Source organism: Gasterosteus aculeatus, chromosome Y (assembly GCF_964276395.1).
Source record: "Gasterosteus aculeatus chromosome Y, fGasAcu3.hap1.1, whole genome shotgun sequence".
Lineage (NCBI taxonomy): Eukaryota > Metazoa > Chordata > Actinopteri > Perciformes > Gasterosteidae > Gasterosteus > Gasterosteus aculeatus.
The window spans coordinates 19,481,794-19,507,982 of NC_135709.1; the positions used below are offsets into that span (position 1 = coordinate 19,481,794).

Genomic DNA, 26,189 nt, shown 5'->3' on the forward strand with positions numbered 1-26,189 from the left:
GAAAGTTTTACACCAAAGAAAACAAAATAATAAAATGATCTCTACCAACCTACGTTGTGGTCTTTCAGATGTTGCACATGAGAATCTGTAAATCTCTAAATGTGCAGTAGTGTGCAATTTTACTCCCCTCTCTCCCAGACTCGTAAAACACATTATCATCAGCAGCAGGAGCAGCAATGTAATTCATCTGAGGTCGTTAATATTCATCATATCATTTAGTTACAAAGGAAACTCATCTGGCTCAATGTCACAGATATAATTAATGAAGTGACCCCAGAGGTCAAGGCTTCATTCACCAAACGCCTTCCACACACTGCTATGCTGCACACATACACGCGGTCGCACATCAAAAGCTTCCAGCCACACACACACACACACACACACAACCTGGAATATGAAACACAGAGAACAGAGACCCTTGCATACCACAACATTCCCAAAATGGCTTATCTTGGTTAGGACAGGGATGAGACCAGAGCATGCACCAAAGCAGACTTTATTTAGCTCAGTGGAGTATGGGAAGGGAAAGGAAGAGAAACACACACAAGTAGGGAAGAACTTGGGCAGGGGGAGAGTATAGGGACGCACTAAACCACTGGAGCAGGACATAAGGACAGGTGCACATCACAGGTATCTTTTTGGTCATCACTATGGCAACAACATATCCAGAAAAAATTAAAAGAATAGTTTTACCTACAGATAGGATAACGGAGTCTCATCACCATAGAGGACCCCAATATGTACATCTTACAGTCAATAAGATTAAGAGAGTATGACAAATGAAATTTTAAATAATCAGCATACAAAAAAACTGCCTTTGTGGTATTTGGAATGCACATTTCTGTACAGAAGAAAGCTCATTGGTATTGTCGTAAACATTGGTTAGTTTAAGAACAAATCATGACAGAGTAAATCAGTCCACATCCTTTGGAAAGTCGGTAGTGATGTCAGTCTGAGACAAGTTCAGCAAAAGCTGTTTGCAATGGGCAAATGGCTAGAAACTAGAGACATTGCAACACAGAAAGGCTGACACTATCAGTAGAACATTTGGGGCTGAACTCCTTCAAATAGCAAATGCAGTACCAAGGATTGAGAAATGAATGCCCCAAGCAGGTTTCTCTAAAAATGATGCTTGAAAAAATATTTCTCGTATTCTGAAAGCCATTTTTATCTTCTGAGTCGGGGTAATTATTGGGATACTGAAAAAAAACCCTGATGGAATTGAGCCCCACATATCCATTTGTTTACAACGGAATAACATAGGAGCAGTTTATCAACAGCATCACAGGTATCATTACAGTTTGTAGTCATTAAAGCCTAGTGGTAAAGCGATCAGAGCATGCATCTTTCTACAGTATCATTAGAAACTACAGTACATTAGCGGCAAACTGGACATCCTTAAGGGCTGAAGTTCAACACTATGGTAAAAAAAGAAAGAAAAATAAGCTGCAACATTTCTCAAGAGAAGTAAAACTCTTTAACCGCTATATTACAGACTGCCATGGCTCTAGTTTGGGGTTTTGGTTACAGTTTCCAGTGTGCTTATGAGAGGCAGAAAACAGTAGCTTAGATATAGGGACTCCTTCCTTCTTTAAAAACAGCAATACAGTACATCGTCAAGTAAACAGTAGCGCTTGTTTTTGTAGGTCATATGGTTAAAGTATTATCACGTCTTTGGATTTTTGTCTTAAAGCATTAATTATTGTTATATTATCATTATTACAGTTAGAATAAAGACTGGTTGCAAATGAACAGGAGGAAAAGTTGATAAGGTAGGAGGAGGAGGTAAAATAAATTAGGTGTACAAAAATAACATCAATAACATCCAAAGTTTTTCTCAGTTTTGCGCAGTAGCTCCCTAATCGGTAAGTGGACAAGGGAGCTATGTCTCAATCATCCAATGAAGTCTCGAGTCAACCATACAAAAGCTAAATACTGTACATTTACCCCTTACACTATTAAACACTTTAGTTTCAATAAGGTTTTGGTAACAATCTATTACTTAGTGGTGAAAGCTCAGATCTTTGAAATACAGATGTTTTTGTAAATATCTTTTAATACTTAGTCTTAGGTTAAATGCCTTATCCGTTTCAAAAACAGAAAAGTACAGTATCAAGACCACAATTTCAGCAGAGCCATGTTGAGCCGTTGACCTGAGCATAGAAAGCTTTACATCAATCAAATAACATTGGTATGCCATTGGTATATTCAACTGGAACGGAAAGGCAGTAGGTCACCTTGCCTGAACATATCAAAGTTGTCATAATCATTTACTAATCATGACACTATTATATCGAAGCAAGACAGTTTATCTCAGTCCATAAGATTTATATTAAGAAACTATTTCTAAACACACACACACACACACAATGTAAATTTCAGTTTGGTTAAAGTTTTCATATACAGTATAATGGTTGAGTGCTATAAAAAATAGTTTGCCCCGTTGAGGACAAACTGGCCTTTTCGTTCTGTGCTATTTGGGCTGTTATCCAGTAAAGGAACATAGAAGGTGTACATATACAACAGAAGACTCATCATTGGCTTGTGGGGGGGTGAGGCTGCATTCTGGCACCGTGTCAGTCTATTGGTACCCGGTTTCATTTTGCCAGCTGCAGATTTCACCCAATCACCGTACAGACGTCAGCTCTGTGTTGAAACTAAATTCACAGACATGAAACATTTTGGTTAGGAGCTTTGGAATCTGAGTCAGTCTTTACAAAAGCTCTATGCGAACACCTCCATCTCTTTCAAGGATATTTTTCCATGTTCTTTTTTTTTTCCACCCAACTCTTCTCTCACTGTGAACTGCTTGGTTTTTCTTCAAGTTTATCTTTTGGAGCTCTCTATGTACATTAAAATCTCTTTGACAATTTCTTTTCCAGCCTCTTTCAGAGTGGCACTACATGCTACACAGCTAGTCATCTAGCTCTGGTGGAGGGCCCACTGTGAGTCTGTCATGCAGACTGAGAGGTAGACTGCAGGTCTAGCTGGGCAGTGAGGTCACATACTTGGAGAATGCTCTTTGGCCTCTGTGGCATCTGGTTGGTTATTTAAATCAAGGTGGTGTTTGGTTGTAGTAAGGTGTCTCGACCTAATAGGGAGAGGAGCTCTTTTCGACATTAAATGACAGACCGGAAAAGAGTTTAACGATATGAAAAGAGGAAAGCTGTATCGAGAGGACTTGGTTTGGGCTCTCTCAGTTAAGAGAGTTTCTTTTTGGGCCACTGTGGCTCGGCATCTTTGGGGTGTTCAGGTTTCAGATTTGGCAGCAATGTGGACAGGGTATATGTTTAGAGATCAACAGAAGGTGCAGGGGGTGGTGTGGGGGAAGGGGGGTCAGGGGGAATGTTGTAGAAAAAAAGCTAAACGGACGTAGTCTGCCTCTCTAAGCTCTGTCTCTCTCCCCTGCCCCTGCTGACAGCTCGGCCTGCTCCCTCTCTGCAGAGTCAGAGCTCAGGCTCCTGGCCCTCTTCTCCTTGGCTCTGGCATTCTGGAACCACACCTGTGGGGGGAAAAACTAGATCTTAAAATACCTAATTGTTCTGAAACAATAATTTTTTGTCAAAATAAATGCACATTCAACCTGTATTTTATAATTTATGAATATTTACCTGCACAACTCGGTGAGGCAGTCCCAGCTCCTGGCCCAGTGTCTCACAATCATGTCGGTTGGGGGTGCGGTGGCTCCTGTAGAAATCTCTGAGCTGGAGTACCTGGTAGTGGCTCATCTGTGTCCGTTGCCGCTGCTGCTGATGTTGGTGCTGTTGCAGACTCAGCGTATCACCCCAATCTGAGCTCGGACCCCCGGATCCCTCTGGACTGGGAGAACCTTGGTCAACCACACTTGAACCCTCCTCACATGGGTACTCCTCATCGTCTTCCTCATAGTCATCATCCTCTTCCGGGTTGTTCAGATCGGTGGTTAAAGAGGTAACAGGTGGCTTCATACTTAACTCTTTGTTAAGGATGACATAGCCATTGTTTGGGATGGGGTTAGAGGAGATAGACGGGCCTGGTCTGTCCATGACAGAGGACATAGCCATCCCTATTGGCCCGTTGGATCCATTACTCATCGATAAGTTGTAGCCTGCTCTTTCAGCCTCTGCCCAGTGGCGTGACCTCATATGGGCATCAAGAGCACTCTTTACCTTGAAGAGAGCCCTACAGAATGGGCAGCGCAAGTGGTTTAAACCCAAACTGAAACTGGATCCTGGACCCATTGACCGGAACTGTCCTTTTCGCTCTCTGGCTCGTGTATTCTGAAACCAGACCTGTGAAGAAAGGACCAGCATGATTAAACATTTTAGTTACAGAACATCATTACATAATTTTCTGTACCTTTCTTTCCACCCATCTCTCCAAAAACATTCACACATAATTAATTACAACAAACATCCATAAAATACCTGAACCACACGTCTCGTCAGGCCGACATCGCGTGCAATGCCTTCCAGCACTCCTCTTGTGGGGTTGGAGTCCATACTGTAGCGCTGATACAACACTTCAAGCTGTTCTGGGGTGATGGTGGTTCTCTGACGCTTATCCCTTCGGTGCTCTTCCTCAATCTCTCCAACGCCCCTTTGGCCTTCAAAATTGGTTTCCCACATGAGCTTTGAGCTCTGCTTCATGGGTGTCAGGGAACTTTGAGAGAGGTTAGTGAGGTTGTTACTCGAGTGATCAGAGAGCGTGTTATTCATTTGTATGCTGTTTAAGTGTGAAATCATGGAATGTGTGGGATTAGAGTGCATTTGGGACATCATTTGGCTAGCCATCAGGGTGTTGTTGGGATGGAGCATCATGTAAGGCATGGTTCGGTCTGTGAAGCCAGAGTGTAGAAATTGGACCTGGGACTGAGCTGCCAGGAGGTGCTTGTTCTGATGTTCTTGCCAAAGTTGGAATGAGGGTAATGACACTGGGCAGAGACTGCACTGAAACTGAGCCTGTGTTTGGGGTTGTTTTTTTTGTTGGGTTTCCGTGGACAGACAAGAGGTGGCATCAGGCAGCCGAATGTAACTTGTGTCAGACTCTGAAGCAGCAGGGACGCTCGGTGATGTATCAACAGGCTTTTCAACAGCTGGATCAGAAGGAGGGTTGCATCTATGGCCTTGGCTAGAATGAGCTGTGGATGCAATGGCCGGTACATCTTTTTGTGAAGACGAGGAGGAGGAGTGAGGGCGGGGTCTTTCTGGAGTAATTTCTGGCTGAAGGTTGGGCTCAGGTGGTGGAGTGGACACGGTTTTCTTGGCTTTAGCAACTTCCTTACATTGGATGTCTACATCTGAAATTTCATTTGGAGTTTGAACCAGATCAAGGCTCTTGTTAGCCCGAGAAGAGGTTGTTTTGTCTTCTTGTTTTCTAGTAACAGGTGGTGGTTCACCATTAACTGTTGTATGCTCACTTTCCATGCAGGAGGAGCAAGGATCAACAGGTGAGTCAGGGTTGGTGTAATACTCATAAGTCAGATCCATGGAGTTTTCATTTGGAGATTCACCTTTTGCTTCATCACCACAGCTATTATCCTCATCATCATTCTTGTAGAGGCCAGTTCTCTGTCTGTGTATGTTGTCATGTTGGTTCTTACCCTCTGATCCATCATCAGTCCCCCGTTCTTGATTTTTACGGGCTCTCTGTCTTGCATTTTGGAACCACACAACAATGACTCTATTAGGGAGGGACAACAAAGCAGACATTCGATCATATTCTTCCTCTCTGGGATAGGGAGTCGCCTTAAACACCTTCTGCAGGGTCTCCAGCTGTTGTTCCGTAAAGCGGGTTCGGGAGGAGCGTCGGCCCCTATTGGGCTCTCCTCTTGGGAGGTCTGTTGTGTGGGCTTGTGGGGAGGTATGGGCTGGAAGGGCTGGGGACAGCAAACATGGGGAAAGTGACAGAGGCTGGGGTTGTGCTACTTTTCTGGGCTCCTCTAGGGCTATAGTTGGGGGGTTATTAAAATTGTAAGGGGAATCCTTGTCTCGCTGGCGCTCTTTGAATAAGGTGTTGCGAAACCAGTGTTTGATAACTTTATGAGGCAACCCAGACAGACCAGACATCTTGTTCATGTCTCCATCACTGGGGAGACTGTTAATATCAAAGTGTTTTCTCAGGACAGTCAGCTGCTCCTCAGAGATGCGGGTTCGGGTTCTCTTACCCTGATGTTCATGTATTGTTGGGCTGACTTGGGGTTGCTGTCCTGTTTGGATTGGGCTGTGTTGGGATGGTTGACCTATCAGCGTAGAATTGATCTGGGATGGCTGACCTTGCAAAGCTGGGCTGGGCTGGGACTGCTGGACAAGCAGAGAAGGACTGAGTTGTGGCTGTTGCCCTAGAAGTGCCGTGTTGAGTTGAGATTGGTAGAGTTTTGCCAACTGAGGGTTCATACTTGAGTCTAACCAAGTTTGGGGCTGGAGACCCACAGACTGCATCACAACCGGAGAAAGGAGGGGTAGGTCCATGGGAAAAGGAATGTGGGATAGGGGAAGGTTAGGTAAAGGCCGTTGGGCAATGGGAAGCTGAGACAAGCCTGGAGGAAGCATAAGTATTTTCTGTAAGGTAAGAGGTGTGTCCTTAGCTGGGGTTGTTGTTTGAGAAGTAGCTGTTGCAGCCGTGCTTGTGGTGGGTGACTCTTGTTGCGGATATTCTTGAGATTGAGGAATTAATGGAGGAGAAGAAGAAGGTGTGGGAGTAGTTGTTGATAAATCTGTAGCAAGAGCACATGCGTTTGTAATGGGATCTGAAAACGACGGTGCAGGAGAGGGCTCAAGACTTTTAACTTGAGACATAACCGTTTCCATTGCTGGTTCTGATTTTAAGGATGGGACAGGAGCAGAGGCAGAGGCATTTGGATTATCTACAGATTTAGGTTGTGTGAGTGGGTACATCTGGTCATACTGCAGCCTGTACTCCCTGGAAAATCTCTCCAGTGCAGGAGTAGGAAACAGTTTCCTATGAATGTACTCCCGGTGACTTTTCAGAATCAAGGCATCTGAAAAAACCTTGCCACAGTCTCTACACTTTTCTCCCTTTCCACAACAACCTCTCTCTTTCTTTACAGATTCCTCTTCTTGATTTGTTTTGTCATGTGGCAAACTTTGGATCTCTTTGTTGCCTTGTAATTCTTTGTCATCGTTGATACAGCCTTCTGGCTTTACATCCTGTAGTCCACTTAACTCAACTTTTTCTTCTTTTGAGTAACCCTCCATCTTGTCATTATCAGAGCCCCATGGTTTATCTGGTATCATATGGATTGATATTTGCTGCTGGTGTCTATGTCTACTTTGTATGTATTGCAGTGCCAACTCATAGCCATAACTCTGGAGCAGGGCCCGAACAGTCTCGCCATTCACAGCTGCATAGGGAACTCTGGGAGGAGAACATTGCAATCCATGGCGAGTAAATGAAGAGGAATCCGTTTCTGCTTTCTGACACTTATTTTTAAAACTAGGAACAGGCCTTTCTTCTTTTCCTTCGTCTTGATTAGAATTGCTGTGTCCTTGTTCAAACTTGTTGTTGGCGGATCCACTGCCGCCAGCTTCAACATTGGCTTCACACGGCACACGATCCTTTAATTGGCTAACAGTTGAATTTGAATGTTGTCTCTGGGTTTGGTTCTCATCTATTTGAGTTTGGCACTCCTTTTTAACTTCCACCGTAACTGGTTCTTTGGGGATGGAGTTGGCACATACTAACTGACTAAGTTCTGGGTTCTTAACACTTAATTCTGGGTTAAAATTCATGTCCCCTGACAAATAAAAGGGCAAAAGAAGTTGCTGTTGCAGAGAGAGCAAGTTGTCTGGTGCCAGGGAGAAGTGTTGTTTAAGGAGATTTTCTGTCCCTAAGGGAAGGTGCTGCATCAATTGGGACTGGAGCAGAGCTGTGTGTTGCTGTAGCTGAGCGTGGGCCTGTGCCTGAGCCTGGGCTAACTGCTGCTGTTGTATTAACATTAGCTGATTTCTTGACGCTATAAGTTCTGCAACTCTACTTTTAGCCTGCTGGCTTTCAGTTGGGATAGAGAGGGTTCGCTGGGCGTCAGTTTCTACACCAGGGCCTAATAGTACAGAGGTTGAACAGGTTACATCTGGCCTCTTGGAGAATGGCAAACCCTTTGATGTTTCTTCTTTGTTGGGAGCCGAAGTAAGAGTAGTGGGGACTGAAGCCCCCACACTTGATGCTGGGGTCTGTGGTGCCGAGTTCTGGGCAGCACGAGCTCTAGTCTGATGAAGAACGGAGCGAAGATGTATGTCCAGCGTGGAGCTCTGGCTATAGCCCACTCCACACAATCGGCATCGGTAGGGCCTAGGATCTGGGCCACGGGGAGCCTCGAGGACAGCAACACCTGTGCCAGAGTCCTGTAACGCCCTTCTGGCCCGGTGGAGATGGGACACAGAGTTATAGTGGACCAGAAGAATGGTTTTCTGGGTAAAGGATTCAGAGCATATTGTGCATTTGTAGGGCCTGGCTGGATCCAGATAGCGGTCCATTGTGGGATTGGAGTCCTTTTTGACCAGGAAGCCTGAAGTAGGTTCTGTTACGATCTCCACATTTGACCCTTTGTCTGGCTCAGTCGAAACTTCATCCTCTCCATCGATTTCCCCGTTTACGTCATTCTCTTTCAACTGTACTTCCTCTTTTTGTTCCTCCTTTCCCTCCATGCCTAGGGCTTCTTCCTCCATCTCTTCATACTCACCCTCTACTGCTTCTTGACCCGCTTGAGGTGATAAACTAAAATCTTTTTGAACTGAACTCTTATTTTGCTCCATGTATTGAGCGGTGTGAGGCGGTGAGAGTGTATCCTGTCCCTGTGTGTTGTCCAGCTGTGAGTGTGTGTTCTGCATGTGTCTCTGCAAGGCCTCTTGACTGCGGCACCGGCAAGCGCAGAGCGGACACTCTGTTGCCGCCCTCATGGCATGGTACTGCCAGTGCAGCTGGAGCTTTTCTTGAGTGGGGAACGCCAAGCTGCAACTGCTGCAACGGAACCGGTAACCATGGCGATCAGAAAGGGGAGGGGGGTCGCCAGTTGGCGAGGAAGGAGGGGTCTGAATTGGGGACTGAGGAGCCAGTCTGCCATTGTAAGGGTGAGTGGTGTTGTCTTCTAGGGGTGGGGTGAGTAGAGCTGTGACATCTTTGGGTGCGGCTACATCTCCCTCAGTGCTCTCAACTGAAATGCCTTCAAAGTGCAAAAAAGAAAATAATAAATAGTGCATTTAAAATAAAATTTGTGAATTTTAAATACAATTTTGAGCCAAAAGGTGTGTGTTTTAAACAAATTACAGTAACATGGTGACTCTTAATCTCTAAAATAGGCTATTTTTTAGAGTGCATTTTAAACCAACCTTGGTTGTTCTGTAAATCAACACAGACACTAGAATCTTCTGTCTGTGGTTTTGCCTGCAGCTTAGGCTGCGGTTGTTCCTTGGATAGTGTGACCTGCAAGGGGAAAAAAAGGGACGGTGTGTAAATTTGTGTTGTGTATTGGGGTAGGGATATTGCCAGTAATAATCAGTGCTGTTTTACCAATTGAAACTGAGAGAAATATGGGTTATTACCATATTTCCTTGATCCTATTTTATGAATAAAACATTTAATTGTACAGAATAACAGCAAGCAAATATCCAGTCGTATAAACATGAGTGCCTGCACACCCTGTCCTAATGTCATAAAACATTAAAGTGGGAATCTGCGAGTGTATCGTTACATCTTGCACCTGCCTGCGCAGCAGTGTAGACAGCAAGGCACATCAATTTGGTAATAAGTGTATATGGTGAGATGTGTGGGTCTGCCCTTCAGCCTCGTCCAGCATGCCCCTAGGGTTTAATAAAACTTTACTGAGCTGAATAATGAATTTATTTAAAATCATTCTTCATACAGAAAACCTCCATCTCCACAGCTTCAAGCACTGAGAGAAAATACCATATCTATGCGAACAGCTAGCTACCCTAAGGTAAGGAAAGACAGCTAAAGATGAGATTTACATGACAAGAGTCTTCTCTGCGTAACAGCTTCATATGAGAGAAAGAGAAGAACAACCACACACACACACAGCAGAGAAAACTGAAGGTCAGGCTTAATCTAGAGAACGTAATTGGAAAGCAAGGTACATAATGGCCATCATCACCTCAGTCTGAATTAATGAACCTCAATTACTATCTGAGAGTGAGGGAGGGTCGGAGGGGAGGAAGATGGTGGGGGTGAGGAGGGGTAAGGGGTATACAATACGAGGAAGGGAGAGCATGGAGAGAGGGAGAAGGTATGGGGCAATGAACAAAAATGGGTTTGGAGAGAGAGAGAGAGAGAGAGAGAGAGAGAGAGAGAGAGAGAGAGAGAGAGAGAGAGAGAGTAAGGGAGCGGTAACCCGCAAGAAATTGAGAGAATGCTTGGGAGAGACAGAAAGGGAGGGGCAGGGACAGGGACAGGGATTGCTGAATAGGAATGATAGGAGTAGGTGAAGGGGGGAGGGAGGGACAGCAGAGGGGAGAAGGGTGAAAAGCAGTCAGTCAAGTGGAGGCGAAGAGCACAAGAGACAAAGGCCACTTAGCATACAGGCCAGGAGATGGAGGATGGTGATGTGGATAGATGACCAGTCTTTGTTAGTTGGAGAGACACAGTAAAAAGCATTGGGGCCCCTTTTTAGCTTGACTGCACTTCTGGTAATATAGGGCTACTTGAACATGCATTATAGAAAGACTGGCTTTTCCCTCACTCACTCAGTCAAAACCTTCTCTCTTCCACTCTAACACATGTGCATACACATACACGCAGAATTCACGGCTGCATCAAAGATGATAGCGGGGAGCTACTTAAACATGCATTAAAAAAAAAGCGGTGCCTTTCTCTCTTTCTCTGGTGCCTTCTTAATGGAATTGTCTCCCTACATTTTACTCTCCCCCATCCCCCATTGCTTTCTCATGTTCTTTTGCTTCCTGACAAAACACACTTGCATACACTTACTGTGCTGATGAGCTTGTCTACACAGTCCTGTGCCACATTGTGCACGTGCGTGAGATGCTGCCGAAGGTGTGTGTGTTGGAGTTTAACCTGGCACAAAGGGCACTGGACAGTCTTATAGAGAGAAGTGGGGGGGGGGGTGGAAAAAGGGTTAAAAAACAGTTGAATTAGAAGGCTGGAAGAGAGCCTGTGTGTGCGCATGGGTTTGTGGGATTACACGGTGTCCGTTTATGCTTTACATTAACGAGGACATGCTTAAATCGTTCAAATGTTTGTCAACTGCTCACCTGCTGGTTTGGATTTTGCTGGTGTATTCTGGGACGTTTGGTTGAGATGGAGTTTTCCATTTCCTCACATTCAGAGGATGGACGCTTGGCTGATGGAAACGACTCCCTCTTTTCGCTTTCCTCCTCCCTAGTCGGTTCTTTAAGTAAAAAATCATATGAAAATGTAAATGAATGGATATTTACCATGGGAGTAATATGTTATCACGCCACCATTTTTGACCAAACTATAAATTAACATGCCTGTCTCTTTAGAAATCTGCTTTGTCCCCAAGTTACAAGTGTCTTTGGTTGTGTCCAAAGGACCAGCGGAGGTCTCACTGGAGGTTTCAATATCCTCACTGAGCTCTACTAGGAAGGGGACGTGAATAATAGTTATGTTACACAAACATCGTGCGTCATACAATTATGTGTACAAGATGTTCCAAGAAAATGTTAATTGCACTAATTGTAGTTTATATAATCCCACTAGATCAGTGTTTTTCAACCTTTTTTGCGTCAAGGTACACTTAAGACACAGAAAAAATCTCCCGGCACACCAACGCGTGTTCTCTTTGTTGTGTTTTATTAAACGTAACATCATCCTAATGCCAAGATGGCACAGGCTTTATGCCCAGGTACCTCTTAAGCCTAGTTTATGCTTCTGCGTTTTCAGAGCGACGCAGACGCAAGACCCCCTTGCGTGTCCCTTGCGTGTCCCTTGCGTGTCCCTTGCGTGTCCCTTGCGTCGCTTTTCACACCTCCTTGCGTCCTTGCGTGTGTCGAGACATTTTTCTGCAACGCGAGCATCCCGCAGCGCACCAGGCTGCGATTGGTCCGCTAACTACGTCCTTTACGGAGTCTCGCATTTCCGCTTTCATAGCCCGATACCACCATTATTAAACTGAAGAATCTTTACGAGAGAACGGATCAGATTTAAGAACTTCTGTCGGAAGAAATGCGTAAATATGAGCCCTTATACAAGCGGTCATTGGCGGGTTGTAGAAGCGGGTTGGATTCGCGGAGGGAGATCGCCGCAAACGCCGGTTTGCCGGTCGAGTGGAGGAAAATACGGGACAAATGTGTCCGCGATGAAAAGCAGCAGTGTGGATGCACGGGGCAATAAAGTCTATGATAAATAAACAAATAAATAAATAAATAGACGTGACTCTCTAGGTCGTCTTCAACAAAACACGTCACTCCGCCTGTTGTTCTGGAGGTGAATCGCTCTGCAACACACGCAGAACCATGAATTGAAACGAGTGCGTCGACGCAGCGACGCAGACGCAGAAGCACGCGCCAGCCTTAAATCTCACTTTTTTAAATTGTCGCCTCAGCAAATCTGCCTATTAATTACGCTGCGTAGCGCCACCCACAGGCAGAGGGGAGTATTGAGCCTTCACACCACCAACAGCGCGACGACACACACGCACACACACACACACACACACACACACACACACACACACACAAGTTGGCTCTTTTTTTTTCACCAATGAAGTGACAGTATGTAAATTATTTTTTTTCACGGCACACCTGACAGCCTCTCGCGGCACACTGGTTGAAAAACACTGCTCTAGGTAGTAGTTTTTAGACCTCACTCTATTCATTTGCTTCCGTACGCTATTGATCAATTATTGATTCTCCATTAGATTCTCCTCGTAGGTGAGGTGGAGGTAATATGGACTTACAACTCATCAGTTCACCTGGATAAGTCTAAATCTTCACATAAACAAATCACAGGATTCACTTAATTTACAACTGAAGTGTTGAACGACTAATTTTAGATTTCACACACTCCAGACAATGCAAATTGAGGATTTTATCTAAAACAGATGGGTGAGCCTTTACTTCCCTTATCCAAGGAATTAGTATTGTTCCATTGATTATCAGGTGCTAATAACCCCTGACAACGGCTAAATTGTCAGGGGTTATTGGGGGTATAACAAGGATGTGTATCGACAAATCAATTTACTTGATCAATATCTCAGCAACGGACATGACTTATTTTCTCCCTCTTTTCATCTCAATCCCCTCCGCTCAATGACGCCAGATATTACAAGCAACATAAAGCCAAATACAGCCTCATAGTTCATAGTCTCACCTGTGACACCGTCAGGGCTTTTCCTGATGGTAAAAATGGCTGCCAACTCCTCTCCACCCATTGGCTCCAGCTGTAGCAGCCCTTCCCTCTGCTGATGGGTTGGGGTTTGACTGTGTTTCAGTACTTGTAGTTTAGAAGAGGATGAGTGGTTGCATAAGAGACAATGGAACAGCCATGATCCCCCATCAACCTCCCCGTCATACTGCTGCAGGAACTGAAAATAATGAGGCAGAAAGGAGAAAATTAAGATATTACGGTTGATAGTTCAAGCTGAATACATTTATGATTGGACTGTTGCTTGCATGCCATAAGATGAATGTGTTATCAATGACATTACTCACTTGGTAAACCCGGGCGCTGGCTTTGTGGTGTGAACTGAGGGAATGTCCTCGCAGCTTATCCAAACTGCCGGTCACGTAGTCGCACAGGTTGCACCACACCTGGATGGGGTTGCCCTTGGCAATAAGGGCCGCCCCCTCCTCGCCCCTATCCCCGCCCTCCTGGAGGTGAGCGGCGAGCTGGTAGCGGGTGCGGTGTCTGTCCGTCTGGCAGTGTAAGGAGAAGTTAGCCCTCAGCTGGGTGGTGTAGCCGCACAGCCTGCAGTGGCAGCCGCCAGCGACCAGGGAGCACCACTCAGGCTGGGGCAGAGATCGAGGGGCGTTCAGGTGCTGCTCCACGGACTCTAAGCTGTCAGACGAAAAGCAGGAGCAGACAAGGCATTGAAACACGCCCCCCTGGGAGAGGGGTTCAGTGGGGGACAGAGTCGGGGCTGGAGGAGGTGAGGGGGAGGGGGAGGGAGAAGGAGTAAGCGTAGACCCAAGGGTGACTGGTTGATCTGCGACTTGCTGACTGGTCAGTCGCATATTCAAGGAGAGCTCTGCACCTATAAAAAGAGAGGGATCCACCGTGACAATTACCAATTCAAATTTCTTTTGCCGTGTTTTTTTTGTTGTTTTTGTTGTTTTTTTGCTGAAGGACTGTGGCGAGGGATGCGTCACTCACCTGCGCTCTGTAAGTGTTTCAGCTGAGGGGCGAGACTTCTACAGTGCGACAGGTAGTAACCTCTCTGGAGCCGCAGCATGTTGTGGGTGTGTTTCTCGCTGGTGGTGTGTATGCGCAGGTTGCGGGCGATGCTGGTCTCATAGTCGCACACGTCACACCGCCACCGCTTACTATGAGAGTGAGTGTGCGCCGGTGGTGTGAGCTTGGCGGGCAGGGTGGTGGCCGTGGGTGTAGAGAGCGGGGGCTTGTACGTGGGCTCATCCGCCGCGTTACCGTTGGAGAAGCTGCTGCTGCTGCTGTTGTTGTTGCCGGTAATGTGGGAAGTGCGCACGCTACCATTCGAGTGTCCTCCGTTTTGGACGTTATTAAGGTGTTTATCCGACTGCATGTGTATGCTGAGGTTGCCTTTCGATGAGGTAGCATAGTCACACACCTCACAGCGGTAGGGCTTGTAGCCACAGGCATAGGTCTCGCCACGGGCCAAGCGAGGATGGGGTTTTCCCGAACTGCAATATGCACACACACCTCGCGTTGCAGCGCCACACACACACTTTACCCCGGAGGCCGCACACACACACTGGCCTCCCGTCTCTGGGTGTTTCTCCTTCATGTGGACTTGCAGAGTATGTTGGGACTTATAGTGCCAGTTACAGTTGGGGCATTTCAGCGTCTTGCAGGAGTTGCGGGAGTGCATTATGGTCATGTGACTGGTCAGGGAATTAGGAGAGAGGTCTTGGTTGAGGTTTTTAAGGACAGCTTCTTTCTGTTCTTCTTCTTTGTCTCTCTCGTCATCCACCTCTGTGTCTAGCTGGCTGTCATTTGGTTCTGGAGCTTTGGCACCATCTCCATTGGAAATGGGAGAGTGAGAAACCCCCGCTGGCCCATTATCCTCAGTAGCTGCACTGGCAGGCTCCATACCTGCCAGTTGAAACGCCAGGGTAGACTGCTGGGTTTTAAAGCTCTGGGGAAACTCAGAAATCCAGCCCTGATCTCCCTTAATGTCTTTTACCTCTGTCTCGCTCAGCAGGGCTGAAAAGGAGGACGGACAAGTGAAGTGCTTTGGAGAGTTGGAAAGAAGAGGGGAGGACTTTGGAGAGGTGGAAGTAATGGGGGAGGGCTTTGGAGAGGCGGCAATTTTGCTGTTGAGTGTGCCACTGGCCTTTGCAGTGCTGGAAGAAGAGCTGTGCTGGCTCTGTTGAGGTAATAAAGAACATTTGGATTTGGTTAGGCTTTGGTTTGAGATGGCCTCTTCCTCTTCCTTCGCCGCCGCCTCCTCCTCCTCCTCCTCGTCATCCTCCTCCTCCTCCTCGTCATCCTCCTCCTCCTCCTCCTCCTCTCCTTTGCTGCTAAGGGCTGCTGAGAGGCCCCTTGTAACTGACGCCCCTACTACACCTACAAGCACCTCCCCTTCTTCCTTCCCTTGCGCTGACAAATATGCCTCCCCGAAGTCTTCCTTCATGCCCTGCTTTTGACACGCTCCATTCTCCTTTGAATGTCGGCCTCCTTCTTTCTGCTCACCTCCCCGGGTCTCTTCTCTAGCCTCGGACCCCTCTGCTTCCTCATCCCCCTGCTGTGGCAGGGTCAGGGGCTCTTTGGCAGGGGCCATGGCTGAGGTATGAGAAGATGACCCCTGCTCGGTACTGACCGCTGGGGTCAGGAGAGGAAGAGATAAAGCCCGGGGACTGAGGTCAGCATCTCTCTCCTCTCCTCCCCCTCCGTCCCCTCCTCCTCCTCCCTCACCGCTGTCCATACCAGAGGCTACAGCTGCCAAGCATTACTCCCCCACCTGTGTTTCAGATACAGGGAAAGAGAGGAGGAGAGCACAAAACAGACAGAGAGACGGGAGAAGAGTGAAGGGACGAGAGAGAAAAGGAAATAAATCAGTTATGTAAATAATATTGCATAACAGTGGAGGACATTGATTACAGTCCCTAGATAGCATCCGTTCAATATGGCCTTCACAGTGCGCAATACAGAGGCTGGTTACTCAGGGGTTAGCGTTAGCCCTTAATGGGAAAATCAATAGCGTGAGCGCTAAACTAGGTAGAGGAATGCGGGTGAAGGCTACGCAGGAGGTCTATAATATTTCTCAGGGGACGGGATTAAATAAAGAACGGAATGCTTCTGAGCTGAAGGGCTTCCACTAAATTGCCAATTTGATACACTGGGTTTGAAAACTGTTCTTTTATCTGCTTCTTCCATCTATCGCCGTGCGTTGGCGCAGACATATTAGGAGGGGAAACTGAAGCATTGTTTAGCACGAGCCATTTTATTACACGCAGTGCAAACATGGGGTGGTGACGATACAATAAGCACTTGTGTAATCTAGTTTAGTCCAAATGCAACAAATACTTTTATGTGGCTTACAAAATGCTTGTTAAAATTTTAGAAGGGTTTTGATGAAAATCTGAGATATTTTTTAGGCAATAGTTAGTGTTGCTGCAGTGCTGTGTATTATTTATCTCCTCTTCTCCTTGTGTAGAAGATTGTATACGCAAAGTCCCACAGCTTGCACACTACGAACACACCCATACACATGAACAATGAAGCAATGGTGAACATAAAAATGAATCCCTTCCCCCTTAATTCAAACATTATACATAATGCAATTATAGTCAATAATGATGTTTCAAAGACAAATCATTTTAAAGCAATGTTTAAATGAATGTAAGACTGCACATTTCTTGTTTTTTGTTAAATAATCTGGTGTTAATGAAACTAACAAAGAGCTGTGATATATTGTCATACATGAATTAGCATACACATTGCTGTCAATAATTAAAAATTCATAAAATTTTTCAAGGATATTTAAAAAAAAATCTTCAAAATAATCAATCATACATCAAGACAGTGACTCCCTGAAAAAATAAATCAAGCCCCTCCTCCTTGTGTGTTTTGTAACTGACGGATGAACACCAGATGAGACAGATACAGCTCTCTTACACTGTGCGTGTCCCACAATCTCATTACTGACCTTTTTAAATCAAGAAGAGACCTTAATGTACCCTTTCACCTTTCTACTTCAACAAACCATCCCCCTCCTGCTGCTGCTGCTGCTGTTTGAACACCGTCTCTCTCCTGCAGCCACCGCCTCTCCCCTCTCTGCACCTTAAAAGATATATGGCTCATATCGGCACTCTGATGCTTTAATGTACTGTGTTTATGTCACAGGCCACAGACCCTTGCCCACTGCAGCTGTCCACTGTTCTGCTGGATAGTGCTGAGAGGCTGAGCCTGACTGCCAGCAGCTGAGAGGAGTCTCTAATCTGATAAAGATTTTCATTTACACTGCAATCAATAAACCGGGTCTATCGGCAATGTAACTATTTATATAAACATTCCTGGCTCTCTATCGATCACAAGTGCGGGAAACCATCATTTAACAACGTGGGTGTGTGTAGGCTGAAACTATGTGTGTGTTAATGTGAGTAAATCCTGTTGTCTACAGCATACTGATCCTGATAATGTCAATTAAACACAGGCATCCGAACGCCTGAAATGTGACCTTTAATTACTGTACATATTAATACACATACATGCTTATTATTGGGTATGAATACAATAGAATTTGCAATAAATATTTCTGATGAAATGTGTTCCCCGAATATTTATCTCAGGCTTGTGTGTGCGTGTGTTTTGTGCGCACGGAGAGAAAGGGGTGTGAGGGGGTTGAGAGAAAGACCGTGAGAGTAGAGTTGTGTTGCTAAACTTTAAAGAAAACGCATTTTGTTTGTCTTCCCAGGACGGGGACACTATACGACCGGACGCGGAGTAACACCGTTTTGAACGTTCCGAGCTTTTACGCGAGGACTCATTCTGCACGCATCCGATCCAAGGTAACAGCACCGAGCTGCATTCTGCACTATTCTGGCTTTTGGTGAGAATAGCGGACGGGCAGCGACTCGAAGTTCACTCCCCGTCTCGGTCACCGAGCCGCCGACCAGCACGCAGCCCCCGGACCACTTGCGCCTTTGTTTACAGTGCGAGCGCACCGTCCGACACTCCCGGTTCAGCTGAAGCAAGAGTGATCGCGTCCGGTACTCAGTAACAGGTGACTCAAGGCACAAGCAGATAAAACTAAAGCTCCATTTGTGCGATTTTACGCGATTGCACAGTGCAAAAACACCCAGTTTTCCTCAGCGCCGCCTGGGGTCGCTTCCCCACGTCCCTTTTTAACGTCGTAAACAAACGGCAGACTTACATTTATGCAGCGGCTCTGGTACAAAGCTCCGTACGCCGAATGGGTAGTAGTCCAGAAAACAATCGCGCAGAGAGACTTCTCTCTGCGCGATTCCTTGTGAAGGATCCTCAGCGTTTTTTACGGAGCTAGGAGGAAGGGGGAAAAACGGGGTGAGGGAGAGAGAGCAGCGGGGTCCAAGTTGTTACCAGACAACAGTGTAATTAAAGCTACATGTAGGCTGTGGTGAACAGACGACAGGGGACGGAGGGGTTTGTGCGAGCTGCAGAGGTAGAATGAGTTCTGATCACTGTGGGGGGGAAACACTTGGCTCTTTATTCCTGCTAATTAGTTTCCTTCAAAAAATGGCTGAGATTGCGCCTAGTGCGCATGTGCGTAATTGCGCAGACACCGCTAATTAGCCCGTTTGGATCAATAGGATTCCGCGAGAGACAGAGAGAGGGAGGGAGGGAGAGAGGGGGAGAGGCTACAGGGGACGCATAGAGAGGACGCGGTGAAGATACACATTAAAAAAAGGGTTTTTTTGTTGCAAAACGAATGCTGTCGCTGAAAGATTCTACTTTAGATGAATGTTAAGACAAATCCCAGCGGATGTAAAAAAAATATATATATGCATATACTAGAGAGAATACAATATTCGAAAAATAATCTCTAAATACAAAAATAATCTGAAATATGATAAAATACCAACAAAATTGTCAAAATTTACCAAAATAAAGACACAATGAAATTTTATAGGAACACTACGACGCCAGGACATCTCACACAAAACGCGTCAGAATCACCGCGACTCACTTTTGAGAACAAAAAAGCACATTCCATGGCCTTTGAGGATTGTTTTACCAATATTATACAGCCGTTATCTTCGTGTTAATTCATACATTTAACCCTCAAATATGAGCATCGAGTCTTAGACATAAATTGCATTGTTTCCATGAAAGGTTTACATTGGTGTTAGATCGCCCACCTGCTTTGGACAAGTTGTGGGATGTAATTGCAACCTTTCTGGCAGGCACATATTCCCATTTAATTAACAAACAAGTCAAAATAAGAATGTTTATAACAACAATGGAAGAGGTATCGTCTATGCTTGAATATGAAATGAGAAATTGCACTCTTGACTGTATTTCGACGGAGGTTGCAGGTGCGTTGCGGACATTGGTTTGCACTAATTTTCTCCATTTGGATAAGGTTACAATACTTAAGCCTCAATGTGTGATGTGTCCACCTCTGTGTTTATCATCACATAAGACCTTTGGGGTTTTCTCCCTGCTCCGGCCGTCCCTTCCTCTCCACTCGGTCCCATTGTTATGATAATACTATTGTGAATTTCTCACTGGATGGGCAATCTGTCGATCGTCCATTTTCAAAGAAGGTGAAAACTGCATTTATTTGTAAAAATAGAATATTACATTTCATACTTACTTAGGTGTCGATTGTCCGATCTGACCTCGCCCTTATTTCAGACTTGGATAAATATACATTTAGAAAGGTGTGAAAGGCTATGATGAAACAGAGAAAGTCGCAATGGGTAAAAAGGGGAATATCATTGTACTACTAAAAAAAAAGGGCTGTAGCATCAACTGCAGTCAGGTTACTATCAGCTCGCTGTTGCGTGAAACTACCTCACTGCAAGGCCGTATCAGAATAGTACATGAATATTAATGCTATTTCGATGTGTTGGTTTTGCAAGGACTGGTATTTGGATTTTTGTTTGTGTTGTTAGGTGGGATTATCGTCTTGCATTTGTACAACTATATATATATGTGAATATTCTTGAAAATGAGTGGTGATATTTTAATATTTTATATATTTTATATTTTTAGTGTGTGTGTGTGTGTGTGTGTGTGTGTGTGTGTGTGTGTGTGTGTGTGTGTGTGTGTGTGTGTGTGTGTGTGTGTGTGTGTGTGTGTGTGTGTGTGTGTGTGTGTGTATATATATATATATATGTTAGTGTGTGAGAGAGACAGGCAAGAAGTGATTGATAGTTAGGGTGTGTCTGTGCGTGTATGGGTTAAAATGTTAAAATGATTATTGAAGTTAAAATGCAGATCTGTTGTTATTCTTCATCCTCATTTGCATCATTTTCTAATACTATTATGTATTCATACGATACTAAATGTTTGCTTCTTTGAATAACCTAAGCAGAAATGCAATATTAGGGAACAATTTGCTTTGATTTAAGACCAATTATGTAGCATCTTTGAAATTCATCATAGACAAAGGATTTCACATTTTACTCTACAGTGATCGGAAGAGATAATACAAAACTTTCAATTGATCCCTCATATTATTTGCATTGCTGACCCTTGATGTAAATATCCATTTGATTAAATTGCATATTTTCTTGCACTATTTAAAACAATCAAACGGGCATAACATACACACTCATATAAGCTCTACTTTGATATGCAAAGAATACAAAAACACACATTCTTCTCTAAAGTGGTCCTCACATAAATGGTTATTATGGTTATGGTTATTAAGTCCAGCACAGAATATGTGAGACACTCTCCCTGAGCAACACTTTGAGTCAATTTCTGTTGTGCTAAATAGAGAAATGTAATATTCTACTGATATCAAAGCTCTCATCCGAATGTACATTTACAATTTATGAAGACACACTCTCCTTTTCAAACACACTTAAACATGCACAGGCGGTACCATGCCCTCACCATGCCCTCAGGTTTATGCCAAGGGGTTGTTGTTTTCACTGTAATATATAGTTAGCCCTACCGCCAATTTACCCTGTCAGTGTTAATGGGGCAATTAACCACCATGATACCCCCCAGGCAGAAGGAGACCCAAAAGCTCCCAAACTCGTCTTTATGACATTTATATGACAATATGTGGGGAAGCTGGGGAGCCATCGGACACCTTGGAGGGTCCTTAATGTCACTCCCTCTCTTGCCCCCTCCCCTTTCTGCCCTGGAGTACGGCACTGAGCAGGAAGTGTAATACATCATGTACGGGAGAGGCCTCGTCCAGCAGGGATTCAACTTTGTTCTCCAAAGCTTCAGTGGGGCCATTCTGATTTACACACCGTGTCCACTTCTGCGCGCTTCTGGATGTAAACCGACTTCCACAGAAAGCCACACAAACACAAACACACTTCCAGCTAACACACTCAGACTTGTCCTCTCCCTTCATTCATGTCATTCATGTCCCCCTATCTTTGTCTCTGCTCACATTCCCCCCGTCCTTCTTACACCCCTAAGGAGGCAATAACCTCCCTAGCCTTGAGCCGTTGTCATAGTAACTTGCGGACTGGTCGACATGACAACCCATCGTGGTCCAGAGATAAATGATAGGCCAGAAATGGAGAGGGTCATTACATTACATTACATTACATTACAGGTCATTTAGCAGACGCTCTTATCCAAAGCGACTTACATTACACTTTAAACCCATGGTGGCTTTTTCACATTTTTGCCCAGGGAGCAATTAGGGGTTCGGTGTCTTGCTCAGGAACACTTCGACATGGAACATGGGGCAGCCTGGACTCGAACCACCAACCTTGTGCTTCCCAGCACACCTTCTCTAACCCCTGCGCCACGACGACCCATGGAGAAGGCATGGGGGGATTTGCACCCCCTTTAATTTGTTTCGGCGGATTCTGATTCAAAATATATGTTTTCTCCCCCATTCAACATCAACCTGCTTTACATTTAAACAGGTATTTACAGAAAACGTCGGCCTCCGAGCATCTCCGCGCGATTGGCCTTGCTCTACGGCGCACAGATGGACATTGTGAAAAATTTCAATTCTAAAAATGTTTTAATGATAGTGCTATTTTCCTTTCCTCTATCCTTACAACGGATGTCAACAACGGTATTTTTTCTTTCCAAGCAAACAAATAGAAATGATGGGTGCAGAATACCTGTACGTTTTTACACTGATCTTTTGGAGTGTTCAACCCAGATTCTTCATTCACGGTTACCACCCAATTCATTCGGAGCGAATGCAGATGTATGAAATACCCGCAGCATAAGGATATCTACTTATTAGCCGCTGTCTTTCTGGACTCCATTTCCGGATACCGAGGACAGTAATGTGACCGACCCAGCACCACTTTATTGACAATGTCATCCCACGGCTCGAACGTCCCCTCTGAAAAAACAAATGCAGAGAATTTGCCTTGATATTTACTGAATGATACACATGTGTAAAAAGCACTAGCGTGGTGTATAGCTGACTTGCAACCGTTTTCACAAATTTATTCCATCATCCATTTTTCACAACGATCCTGTTTTTTATCATTGGAGCGGTCTTTCAAGAAGAGCATTCGGTGAGAAAAAAACACAGTCCTGAGCGGGATGATAAATCGATAACAGCCACGGTGGTTTTGCGCCTCAGCTTTCGCCAATGTCTGACCCCTCTGTAGCAAACTTGGAAGAAATATGTCCTTTGAGGATCAATATGGACTGTTATTAATCAGGACTGTAGATACATTATTTTTCAATAAATCAAAGGTTTTTGCACTTATTACATATCCTTAACAAAAAAATACCAAACTAATACCAAATACAAATAACAAATACCAAATACCAAACTAAACATATAGTTATATTATACATTATATCCACACGCACGAGACAAAATTACAACTGAAACAAGACAACTGCATGATAAATGTTACCCTGTCATCCTAGAGGCTTCGTTGTTCTATTGGCAAATCATTTCATGCATTAAATAAACATTGTTCCCCAGAAATTTAATATAATATTAATTTGACTTTAATTAGATATATGCCGTTTGCTAAAATTCAGTAGCATAAACAAAGTACATACCGGAAAATGACTCACTCTTAAATAAATCTGATACTGTGACGTATGTATAAAAGGTATTTGACTTATACATTTTGTCTATATTATTTCAATTTGAGTTACTATTTGAGTTACTTTGTAATTTTCTCCTTAAATGTGTGTCTGTAATAGATTTGCACTCACACCAATTTCACTTACAATAATAACAGCCCTGGCAAACAAAGCTAAAAAACTCAGGTATGTTCACATCATCAAACAAAATGGTTTCGGTTTTGTGCAATTTTTTTTTCCTCTATTCTTCACTTTGAATATGATTCAGTCATATTATAAAAGTGCTCCCGTTTCTTTTTTGTTAAGGATATGTTTGATGTGGGTGGTTGTTCTAATTTTTTGTTGAATCTGCCTTTGACGGATGAATTTCTCCTTACGGATCACTAAAGTGTATCATGTAATTTCATCTCGTCTCATCACCTCTGCTATGGCCTCCTGCAAGAGAACATTAATAACCTCAATGTTAGATGTGAATGAGTCTGCCTACAGATAGCCAATATTTAGATTCAATCAAATTTGACCCTAAGTTGGATGAACCGACAGACATGGAGATAGAAAGGCAAACAGACAAGATGTATGGATGGGTGGATGAATAGATGGGTTGGAGGCGCTATATTTAATTGTTATTCTTTCTATTTCAAGTTCACAATAAATGGCTTTTCGACCAGACACTCGACAAAGAAAGAAACTGAGAAACAGCGCCCCTTGTTGTTTAGGGACGGAACTGCAAATATGCCATGTAGAAAAAATAAAGAAACACCAAGGGCTTCTCGGCCACCGTACATTCGCGGAAGTTGTTCATGTAGTGTTAAGAGAGAGAGGAATGGGAGATTTCTTTCGATATAACGTGAATTAAAACGATTATTTACGTGTGTTTGTTCCGCTCCCTTTTATTACAGGGTTTTCCAAATGGAAGACGAATGGGAAGAAGAGGTACGAAATACCACCATCGCACGGTTGCTTATTGTTTCTCGATACCCAGATTACCTTCATGCGGCTAGCACCTTACTAACGTTACCACGCTTCATTTAACCTAATTTAAACGCATCTAAAATCTGATTCTCTGTTGTGCTTGTTTGAGAAATCGCGTTTCTGTCGCTCTTGTATTTTGCTTGTTTAGGAGCAGCTCGTTGTGGTGGAGCTCTCCGGTATCATCAACAATGACTTCATGGCCAAGTGTCGGGGTAAATGCAAGATACTGGTGAGGGTCGGATATCTATGGGGGGGTTTGCAATGAGGGCGAACAGGTCTGTAGCTGTCACTGAATACCTTCTGTCCTCGTGTTCCAGGGTATTGACAGTGAGAAGCCCATGATGCAGGTGGGACAGTATGTGTTCGCAGGGGAATATGAAGGTAGGGAGTAACCTCTGAATATCAATAGAGAGAAAGCATCTAATTAAATCAAGTTGTCATGATGGAAATATGTCAAAAAATGTTTCGAATTTTGTGGTTTGATTAACGATGAATGGCCCCGACCCCATGTCCCCCTCACACTGCCCTCAAAAGTCTGATAATCCTAATAGAAGGTATGAATATACAACATGTTAGATTTAATATCCGCACCTTGATAAGCATGATTAGTCAGTCGTTTCAGCGTATTGCTTAAACCATTATGGATTTTATCATAAAATAACCTGCGATCCTTTGCGCTTCACAGACGCTTTGGGAACTTGTGTGCTGTTTGAGGAGACACAACAGAAAGGTAGGTAGGTTCCTTAATGTTTATTGTTGGCTTTAATCTTTCTTTTTTGTTGTTGTGCTTATTGTCCATTTTGATATGTCGCCAGAAAAAGCAGACAGTGTTCCAGAGCTTAAGTACATTTGCCACACCGCGAAAAAACTGATGATGCAACGAGTGTTCCTTGTTGAGAAGAAAGAGGGTGCAACCAGCACAGGTCAGCAAGAACTCCTTTACTCGTTATGCTGAAAAAAGATCACTTTGTTCCAATACAGTTATAATCATTCTTTTTTTAAAGTTTTTTAAAGTTACATTTTAAAGTGGTGCTCTTTAGGAGAAGCTTGGCACAACTCCTTTTTGGATTTTATGCAGTTGTACAGACTTCTGCATTGTACAACATTGTTTAAAACGTGAATATGGCTTTTTGTGTTGTCCCATCAGACTGTGGTGAGCAGTTGGACGGAAGCTGTCAGTCCAATCAAGAAGAAAAGCCCAACCAACCGGGAGAGACAGCCGGGAATATAGACGGCACAGATTTGGAAGACGCAGCAGTGGGCTGAATTGACCTTTCTGTACTAGTGATGGGACGACAAGCTGTGACGAACTCCATCTCTAAAACAAACAAGATAAAGACAGTGGGACTCATACACAGTTTTGTAAGAAGGAAAATTGTCAGTATTTGTGTCTCGTGTCTCGATCTTTTTCCAGAAAAATGTAACCGCCCTTCTTCACTTAACCTCAAAAGTACATTTGATATGTAATGCTTAGTTTAAATACAGTTGAATATCACTTTTTAAATGAATCAGGTGAATATATCCCTATATTTCCAGAAAGCAGGGTTCATGGAAAAGGCAGTGCCAAACCCTTTTGCAGCAGGAAGTCCTGTCATTGTGCTTTGTGGGGTTTTCCACTTGTCATCTAACCAGCGGAGGGTGAGATATTTGCTCAAATTGCGAGGAGACCGGAAAGAGTAGGGCATTCAAAATTTTTAAAAAGTGAGTGGAATACTTCACATTCAGTATTTAGGAACATTTTTTTCAAACGTGTGATACATTGTTCCATCTGCACTGACTGTTGATTTACTGTAGTGAAGCCAACTGAAATAAAGGCTATTTATTTTTTGAGTCTGGGTGTTATTGTGTTTTTATGTTGTTGCTGATGATTTGTTTTAGTTAAATGTTTGCCACAG

At 44.2% G+C, this 26,189-nt stretch overlaps 2 protein-coding genes across 7 annotated transcripts; one reads left to right on the forward strand and one right to left on the reverse strand.

Moving 5' to 3' along the window:
- Positions 1 to 480: 480 nt before the first annotated feature.
- LOC120812245 (zinc finger homeobox protein 3-like) lies at positions 481 to 18,868 on the reverse strand. Of its 3 annotated transcripts, none has more exons than XM_078097716.1 (11): positions 18,509 to 18,868; positions 14,308 to 16,093; positions 13,647 to 14,188; positions 13,306 to 13,519; positions 11,466 to 11,570; positions 11,226 to 11,362; positions 10,942 to 11,052; positions 9,327 to 9,420; positions 4,407 to 9,160; positions 3,612 to 4,271; positions 481 to 3,502 (listed from the first exon to the last, which is right to left on the reverse strand). In XM_078097716.1, the coding sequence occupies exons 2-11, from the start codon at positions 16,055 to 16,057 to the stop codon at positions 3,386 to 3,388; spliced, it is 8,484 nt and encodes a 2,827-aa protein (XP_077953842.1). In that variant the 5' UTR covers positions 16,058 to 16,093; positions 18,509 to 18,868; the 3' UTR covers positions 481 to 3,385. The 3 variants fall into 3 exon arrangements, with proteins under 3 accessions (XP_077953842.1, XP_040023998.2, XP_077953843.1); XM_040168064.2 differs by having other exon boundaries at positions 11,466 to 11,573; XM_078097717.1 differs by lacking the exon at positions 11,466 to 11,570.
- On the forward strand, positions 17,954 to 26,124 carry LOC120812244 (general transcription factor 3C polypeptide 6-like). 4 transcript variants are annotated; one of them, XM_040168063.2, is made up of 7 exons: positions 17,954 to 18,143; positions 24,222 to 24,255; positions 24,443 to 24,523; positions 24,612 to 24,675; positions 24,980 to 25,024; positions 25,110 to 25,217; positions 25,442 to 26,124. In XM_040168063.2, the coding sequence occupies exons 2-7, from the start codon at positions 24,232 to 24,234 to the stop codon at positions 25,558 to 25,560; spliced, it is 441 nt and encodes a 146-aa protein (XP_040023997.2). In that variant the 5' UTR covers positions 17,954 to 18,143; positions 24,222 to 24,231; the 3' UTR covers positions 25,561 to 26,124. The 4 variants fall into 4 exon arrangements, with proteins under 4 accessions (XP_040023997.2, XP_077953846.1, XP_077953844.1 ...); XM_078097720.1 differs by having other exon boundaries at positions 18,051 to 18,143; positions 24,443 to 24,506; XM_078097718.1 differs by lacking the exon at positions 17,954 to 18,143 and having other exon boundaries at positions 24,060 to 24,255.
- Positions 26,125 to 26,189: the final 65 nt, after the last annotated feature.